At 47.7% G+C, this 8,432-nt stretch overlaps 1 protein-coding gene and 3 non-coding genes across 4 annotated transcripts; all 4 read right to left on the reverse strand.

The window, feature by feature from the left end:
* Nucleotides 1-335: 335 nt before the first annotated feature.
* Nucleotides 336-8,183, reverse strand: NUCLEOLIN (nucleolin multifunctional protein). Its single transcript, XM_085513132.1, has 15 exons — nt 7,971-8,183; nt 7,043-7,150; nt 6,032-6,317; nt 5,620-5,772; nt 5,054-5,233; nt 4,748-4,831; nt 4,365-4,500; nt 3,852-3,988; nt 3,295-3,421; nt 3,048-3,181; nt 2,569-2,710; nt 2,314-2,465; nt 1,679-1,805; nt 1,026-1,261; nt 336-833 (listed from the first exon to the last, which is right to left on the reverse strand). Exons 1-15 carry the CDS (start codon nt 7,986-7,988, stop codon nt 754-756), a joined length of 2,100 nt encoding a protein of 699 aa, XP_085369258.1. The 5' UTR covers nt 7,989-8,183; the 3' UTR covers nt 336-753.
* Nucleotides 1,391-1,530, reverse strand: LOC116653872 (small nucleolar RNA SNORA75). The gene has a single exon (XR_004308466.1). It is a non-coding gene; the product is annotated as a small nucleolar RNA SNORA75 (small nucleolar RNA).
* Nucleotides 2,113-2,189, reverse strand: LOC116653875 (small nucleolar RNA SNORD20). The gene has a single exon (XR_004308469.1). It is a non-coding gene; the product is annotated as a small nucleolar RNA SNORD20 (small nucleolar RNA).
* LOC116653874 (small nucleolar RNA SNORD82) lies at nt 4,571-4,639 on the reverse strand. The gene has a single exon (XR_004308468.1). It is a non-coding gene; the product is annotated as a small nucleolar RNA SNORD82 (small nucleolar RNA).
* Nucleotides 8,184-8,432: the final 249 nt, after the last annotated feature.

The raw sequence follows: 8,432 nt of genomic DNA on the forward strand, positions 1-8,432 counted from the left end.
ATGCCAAAGGGAGAGGTGCAGGAGTTCACCCATTTCCAGAGCAACGTTCACAACTTGTGCTTCAAGGTACTGCCTCAGCTTTGAGGAAGCAAGAGAAACAGGGCCAGGGCCAATAAAGCACACACACAGTCTTAATTTCATTCTAAAAGTGGTTAAGAGTAGCTGCAGTCCAGGGCCATACTTCTTACCTACTGTCATATAGGGGAGATGGGGGGCAGAGCAGACCAAAGCCAAAGCAGGACACTGCCTGCACTGATCACAGTGACCTTAAAGCAGGGAGCCTCATTGCAGACTTCGTTACAGCCCCTGCTGTAGTGGCACAGAATTAACACGAACCAGTTTAGGTCCTTTAATCTGTCCAAGACAGGGTGCTGAAGCACAAATGATAAAACATTCTGCGTTTTTACAGCAAAAAAAAAAAAAAAAAAAAAGCTACAGAAGTTTATAGGAAAAAACAAAATATTTTTGTACATGGGTAAAACATTATAAATTCATGACAACTCACAGACAAAGGGTAAATTCCCCACAGCTATCGCTCATTCCTGTTAAAAAGTTCACTTGAATGTGCAAGCAGTCAAAATAGCTTGCTTTTCTTCCTTGAAATGAAAATCCTTTCTTCCAAGTGGCTCGCTGTACTCCTTTGCACCTTGGAATGTCCTCCGAAGGCTCCACCAAGATAAAAGGAGAATAAAAACCCCTGGAGTCCTTTCAGATAGTCTCAGAGATTAAGAGAAGGGAAAGGAAAAGGGAAGTTTATTCAAACTTGATCTTCTTCCCTTGGGGTTTGTGATCTCCACCTCCTCCTCTGCCGCCTCGGAAGCCACCTCCTCTACCTATAAAAAGAGATGGGATCAGGAAACAAAGATGCGCGGGTCCCCCCTGCAGCCACCACTGCCTTCCCCAACCCCTCCCTGGTAAAGGACAGAAAACAAACAGATCCAGCACTGTACAGTGGGAGCACACTGTAATCCCAACAACGGCTTCGGTTGATTTTTGCCTACAGGCCTTAGAAGGGGGTTACTTACCTCCAAACCCTCTGCCACCACCTCTGCCACCAAATCCACCTCTTCCACCTCTTCCTCCTCGGCCTCCTCTGCCACCACGACCACCAAATCCACCACCAAATCCGCCACCACGCTGAAATTCACCCTTTGGCTTGGCAAAATCAAGGATCACTTTGTTTCCATCTATCTCTCCATCCTCCATAGCTTCTTTAGCTGCTTTGGCATCTTCTGGGGAGCTGAAGTCCACAAACCCAAACCTAGGCAGTAGATTAAGAGACACAGTCAAACTCCATGTGATCCATAAACTGCAGCACCACCTATTGGCACTCGATAGCAATCCCTTCAGGTAACAGCATCTTAGCCAACATAGAGCCACTGGAACTGTTACTTGTAGAACAGTAAGTGGCTAATCACAACCAATGGAACCAGGTTGTGAGTGTGCCAGTACTGAGCTGTTGATGTCCTTCTCGTGCGAATCCATAGGCTGCCACGGATTTGTCGGCAGGAAGGAGCTCATTGAGAAGTGAGCGTGCACAACCAGAGCCATAGGTCTAGTTCCACACCGTCTACTGCCTTCTAAGAACCACCTACATTAAGCATTAGAAGCACCCCGTACCATACAGATAGTTTTCTCCTGCAGGAACTGAAGTAACCCCAGATTATGCCCAACATACCCTTTAGAAGATCCAGTGTCTCTATCTGTGACTATTCTAGCACTTATAGAGCCTTCAAATGATTCTCTTAGTGTCTCCTCTGTCGTGTCCTCAGAAAGGCCTCTGACAAACAAGGTTTTGCTTTGTTCTGTGGAAAGACGATGAATTCAGAAATCAGTCTGAGCAAACCTACCCATCAACCTCTCAGCACCACGTTCAGCCTGCATTACTGACTCCAACAACAGCTCCCAGCATTGGTTCTTCTAAAGGAAGAGGCACCCAAAGGTAGACAACCTTGAAAACTCTCAGGACTGCAAACAGAACCTTACATCCACGTATCTCCAAATGGACCCACTCAGTACCATCAAATCCATCCCCCTCTCTACACACTTTTACCCTCCCATATTATCCGTACTGATACTCACTTGTGCTATCTAACGGGGTGACAGACACTGCTGGATCAGCACTTGACTATCTAGAGGACTTTAGAAATGGTTTCATCAGCATTTCAGATAATCAGTCATCATATCCAGCACATCCACTCGTGTCTTTCACAGTTGTTTGGTTGGTTGTTGTTCATTTTTAAAGCACACAGTAGTTTGCATGAATTGCACGCTCTTATCACGAGATCAAATCATCAGGCACAGAACACTTACGGTTAAATCCTCCTCTCGCATTCATGTTCCCTTTCTGCCACGATGGTGAACTGAATTCCAGCCTGATCGCTCTGCCTTCAATTTCTGTGTTGTTACAGGAATTCAGTGCCTCTTTGGCATCCTCGGTTGTGGGAAACTCTACAAACGCATACCTGTTTGGAAGAGGAAGATTTCAGTCAGCTTGGGAGGCACAGCACATCAATAGAGATAAGGCATTCACAATGCCAACCGAGAACTCTGTTTTAACAAACATACCCTTTAGGCCTGCCCTGGTTGTTCTGTGGCATCTTGATGGAAGTAGCTTTCTTAAACAGTTCCTGGAGAGTTTCTTCTGAGGCAGCGTACGACAGGTTGTTCACAATCAGAGTCTTTGACTCCCCCCTCTCTCCTCCACCTCCTAGAAAGGAAACACAGTGCTCTTAAGTCCGAGCTTAGAGAGGGAAAGCTCTCTACCTCTAGGCACAGAGTCCCCCCCTAAGGAGACGTTAACTGCTGCACCCAGTTCCCACTTTGAGGCAAAGCACAAAGCCAAGAGCAATACTGTTGTGGTCACCTGGACTAATGGTCCTCTTTTGTCAGAAACACGCAGGAGAGACCTGCAATGCATGCCATCTGGAGCACAAGGCAAAAGGCTCCTTCCCACTATCTTACAGCTTTGCTGCAGTGCTTCAAGTCATTCTGTCCCTAGCAAGTTTCTAACACAAGCAGAGCTAAGTCCTGCCCTGAAAACATACCTTTCTGGTTTTCTTGTTGGCTCTTCTCACCAGTGTAGTCAATGACCATGGCACGACCATCAACCTCTGTGCCTTGCTTCTCCTCCAGTGCTTTTTCTGCCTCAGCTTCTGTTTTGAATTCAATGTATGCCATCCTACAACAAAGAAAGTGACAGTCAGTCATTCCTGAAAGGAGGCATCGGTTTAAGTTCATGACTGAAGGGGATAACACCTAAACACATCAGATGCACTAACAGCAAATACGTACCCTTTGCTGCTCCCTTCCTTGTTAAGTACTAGTCGGACTTCCATGGCATTTTCAAATACATTTTTCATTTCCTCTTCAGTTATACGGTAGGGCAGATTCTTCACAAACAATGTTCTAGCATCTCTCTCTGCAAAGAGGAAAGCAAAGTTCTCACCATCTGCTCCACATCCCTTCTCAACAAGCAGACAGACCAAATTCATCCAGCAGAAAAAACCCCAAACAGTATTTGTAGTCCCAAAAGCAGCAAAGGCAAGAGCAAGAATTCACTTGGTTACCATTATGTTGCTTCCCTAAGGGCACTATATTCTGAATACAGCTCCTAAGGTTTGGACAAGACCACATTCCCTCCTCTATGCACTCTATGTACCTACTATGTACTACTTTCTCCCAGCTCTGTTATTCAGATTTGCAAGTCAGAACTTGCACATCCATTTTAGCATGTGAGAAATGATGACACAGGGATCAAACCACGGAAATGATTTAAGAGCAGCACAGCAGCCATCAGCAAAACCATCCACCTTTCTCTGATGTGCAGATAATTCAGAGTTGAGTCATACCTTTCTTATCTTCTTTAAGACCTTCTTTGCTCTTCGCTTTTTCCAGTTTGATTTCCAAGCCCATCAGCTTCTTTCCATTCAGTTGAAGAGCTTTATCCAGATCTTCAGCAGATAAGAAGTCCACATAGCCAAACCGCCTGAAAGAACAGCAGCTTCACTGGTTAAGTTGATCTATTTCTAATAACAATACATACAGAAAACAAGAACTGGGGACTACAGTCAAGCTAAAGCATCAATAAAAAGACACAGGCAGGCCAGCACAGATAACTAGCAGCAGAGAACAGCAGCTCTGTACTGAAGAGGCAGCTCTCCCTTTAGGGAGAAGTATACATCTGAAGTACGCCACTGCTATCAGCACTTCATGTATTCTGGTCCCACTTCCAGCTTCTGTTTGCTATCAGAAAACCATCCCAGGACCCCCAAAGGGAATCAGCATCAGCATGCTTACAGCCATCTAAATGAACTGCTGCCAAGCCAAAGAAAGAGGGAGCAAAAGTCTACAGAGGAACTTACTTGGAAGAACCAATTCTGACTTCTGAGACTTGGAGATTTTTCTTGCCAAAGAACTCTTTGATGGCAGTCTTCAGTTCTTCATAGTCCTTTGTGGAGGACAAGTTCTTCACGAAGAGTGAGAAAGCTGAAGCAGGTGCTTTGAATGAAAAGACATTTGAGCGTAAGGCAAATGAAGAGAGTTGGAATTCATCCTATTGACAGCAATAGCACATCAGGTTTGCTCAAAAATCACATCACATTTCAGTATTAAGTCCCTTATAATCATCATTTGTGCTGAGGAAAAAACACACCGGACATCCACAGCCCCTTCACCATTACATACATGCCTCACCCAACAGTCCAACAACTCAAATGAGCATCACTTATGACCCCATGCCACTTACTTTCTGTTTTCTTTTTCTTGGCCTCTGGTGCACTCTTATTGGCCATTTCTTTTTTCCTCTTTCCAGGTGCCTCCTTGACAGGTTCTGTGGTTAGAGAACAAGAAACAATATTGAAATAGAAGTACATGAATAAAACAAGTTTCTTCTGTGCCGTATCAATACAGGACTGTTAACATCTGCACTGTCCACATAGAAGGCCTGAGTTACAATTAACTGCTCTTCAGTCCTAAAGACTACAAAGCAAAACAAAATGTGCTCGGACACTTTTTTTTGGCTACTATAGAAAATGACCTTCTATAAACTCACTTTCATCCTCACTTTCTTCCTCATCCTCTTCTTCATCATCTTCATCCCCCTCATCTTCATCCTCATCTTCTTCATCTTCCTCATCTTCAGACTCTGCCTTGGCTTTAGCTGGTGTAGCCTTTGCTGGAGTACGTTTCTTCACAGGAACAGGTGTTGTGTCCATGGCCTCATCTTCAGACTCTGCAACAAGTAGGAGATTTCAGGAACATTAAGCCACTTTTGAGTCTAAAAAACACTCAATTAACTCTATAGTTCTGCATTTCTCATAAAGCTTGTATGTTCTCAGGATGAATGCACTGCCCGTATCTCAGCTTTTACTGCACTGACATCAGCTCCTTAAGATCTCTTTTTACCTCGGCAATAGAAAAATAAACAATCCTGCTATATCTGACATACCTGGTAGCCAGCTAAAGGCAGCTGGGCACTAACTGAACACAGACACGCTGCATCACTCCCACTAATCCATTGTGTTACCCCTCCCTTAAGCTCCCTGTAAGTGTCTACTACTTTAACAACTAAGTTTTCCCAGACTCAACGTTTCTCTAACTCCTTTATGAACCACATACCTTCATCCTCCTCATCATCCTCCTCCTCCTCATCATCTTCCTCCTCCTCAGATTCTTGCTTTGCTGGTACAACTGCAGGCTTTTTGGCTGGTACAGCTGCTGGGGACTTTTTGGCTGCAGGCTTCACAGGCATTGCTGGTTCCTCTTCCTCATCTACCACAACAGCACAATAAGCCGTTATCCACAGCACCCAGTGTTCAAACACTGCCAAACACTTTGTTTCACCAGAGAGAAATCAAAGGGTGTGGCACACACTTCAAATAACACAGCTCTAATATAGAAAGTTCTCCATCTTTTACCAAACACCCAACTGTCCCCCCTTTCTGAGCACTGCATTTTGCTGAACTGTCAAACACTATCAAAAACTGTGCTCAACTCACCAAGACAGAAATGCATTTCAAACGTAACTTACCAGATTCCTCCTCTTCATCCTCATCTTCCTCATCATCTTCTTCATCATCTTCATCTTCCTCCTCGCTCTCTTCCTTCTTGGCATTCTTGCCATTTTTTGCTCCTTTGCCTAAGACAGCAGCTTTTTTGGGAGCCGGAGTAACAGCCTTTTTAGCTGGAGTAGCCACAGCCTTCTTGGCTGGTGTCACTGCCTTTTTCGCAGGAGTAACAGCCTTCTTTGCAGGGGTAGCAACCTTCTTGACTGGTGTAACCGCTGCTTTTTGTTGTTTCTTTGGAGGTACCATCACCTGAAAGAGATTCATTGAGCGTGAGCCTCATGCTGCCCCTGATGGGATTTTAAGTTGATGAAAGTGACCCCTCAGTGACATTATGCCTTGATAACCATGTAGAACTTTGCAGCACTTGTGAAGCTGGCATTATAGGAGCTACATGCTCTATTTCTCCATATGCCAAATAGAGATCTTTGCTCTTTCTGAGCCACTGCTGCACTTGTTCTGCCTATTTCATTAATTCAATTAAAGCACCAATAACAACTACCACCTAAAACTTCTCTTTCCGTCACTAATTTTTGCTCTTTACCTTATTTGCCAATTGTGTTGAATGACTGTAACTTGAGAGCAGCTTTTAAGAGATGAACAGCAAAGCATCCTGCAACTGTCTGCTCCTGAACCAATCCCAACAATCCCTCCTGCAACAGGGACCAACACCTTCAAGTTCTCACTTCTGTGCTTTACACATGCAATAAATCACTTACTGCTGCTGATTTAACAGTTCATTTACCCTTCACTCACTCCCTGCTACTCGGACCAGCTTTAAGATCCTCACATTCGAAACAAAGCCACGAAGCATTGAGCTGCTCAGCCAGTTCTCCCCTCACTGCCTCCCCCTCATCCAATACAGTTAATCCTTCAGCCACAACAACCTGCTTGAGCACAGGTTCCCCCCCTCATCCCATAACACTCAGCCCCATCTGAAGCCGGTGGCAGCACGTGCTCCATCCCTACACACTCACCTCTTCCCCGCTGCTTTCCTCTAACTCGGAGGACTCCTCCTCTTCGCTCTCCTCGACCTTTTTAGGTGGAGGCGCCATTTTTTTCTGTTTCATTTGATTCTTGGGAGTCTGCGAAACAGATCGGACCGTAAGGACGCGTTAAGAACCCATTCAATGCAACAATCCTCCCAACCACGTGGCGGCCCAACCCGTCCCGGGGCAGCCCCGCGTGGTGTCCCCGTTCCTCCCCCCTCCCACACGTGTTCCGCCGCACCACGTGGCCAACCCCCCCCTTCCCCGGCCCCAAGATTCCACCCCAATACACGGATATTTCCCCTCATACACGGATATTACCCCTACAGGCGGATATTCCCCCCCAACACAATGATATTCCCCCCAACACAAGGATATTCCCCCCCAACACAAGGATATTGCCTCCCAATACGCGGATATTCCCCCCCAGTACGCTGATATTCCGATATTCCCCCCCCCAACACGCCGATATTCCCCCCCAACACAATGATATTCCCCCCAACACAATGATATTCCAATATTCCCCCCCAACACAATGATATTCCCCCCCAATACACGAATATTCCCCCCAACACAATGATATTCCCCCCCAATACACGGATATTCCCCCCAACACAATGATATCCCCCCCCCATACACGGCTATTTCCCCCCTTTAAAGCCTCTCTCCCTCACGATGCAGCTGCTGGGGGCGCTCCAACCCGCTCCCCCCCCTCTCGCTCCTCCCCCCGCCGCCATTTTTAATGTGGAGGATAAAAAGAAGCGGCGGGGCGGCCCAGCAGCACAGCGGGAACCGGCACATGGCGGCGGGACACGGCGGAGACGGGCTGGAGCGCGGACAGGAGCGCGGGGAGCCCCGCTCACAGCCCGGCCCGAGGCCTCACACCCGGAGGTGTCGCCCCGCCCGCAGGCCTCACCTTGGCGAGCTTCACCATGATGGCGGCGGTGGCTGCTGGCGCTGTGCCGGCCGATCTGCCTCGGGGGGCGGGAGCTGCGGCGCTGCAGGGAACGGAGCGGAACGGGGCGGTGCCGGGAGCGGCCTGCGGGGCTGGCGGCACCGAGCGGGGACTGAGAGCAAAGAGCGAGCGCACGGCCCTACCGCTGCCTTGCCTAGCCCTCGGCTTAGCCCCGCCCACTCCGCCCTTGTTCCGGCCAATCGGCGAGCGCGTCGCGCCGCGCGGCCAATCACCACTTCCGCCCCTCGAGGCGTTTCACCAATGGACGTCGCTTTGTTTTCAACCAATGTGAGAGCGCGTTACAGGAGGCTGAAAGGGGAAAGCTCGCGAGATGTGGTGCGAGAAGTGAAGCTCGCAACTCCCGCCCTCTAAGAAGTGGGGCGGCCAATGAGAAGGCGGCAGCTCGCTTCACGCGCTCTGATT

This window comes from Coturnix japonica, chromosome 12 (assembly GCF_054131305.1).
Source record: "Coturnix japonica strain WE chromosome 12, WE-NBRP24, whole genome shotgun sequence".
Classification (NCBI taxonomy): Eukaryota; Metazoa; Chordata; class Aves; order Galliformes; family Phasianidae; genus Coturnix; species Coturnix japonica.

Coding starts and splice junctions, on each gene's coding strand:
- NUCLEOLIN (XM_085513132.1), bottom strand. Junction 5,234..5,619: donor GGATGATGAGGAGGATGAAG/GTATGTGGTTCA, acceptor TACTTGTTGCAG/AGTCTGAAGATGAGGCCATG. Junction 1,262..1,678: donor GACACTGGATCTTCTAAAGG/GTATGTTGGGCA, acceptor TCTACTGCCTAG/GTTTGGGTTTGTGGACTTCA.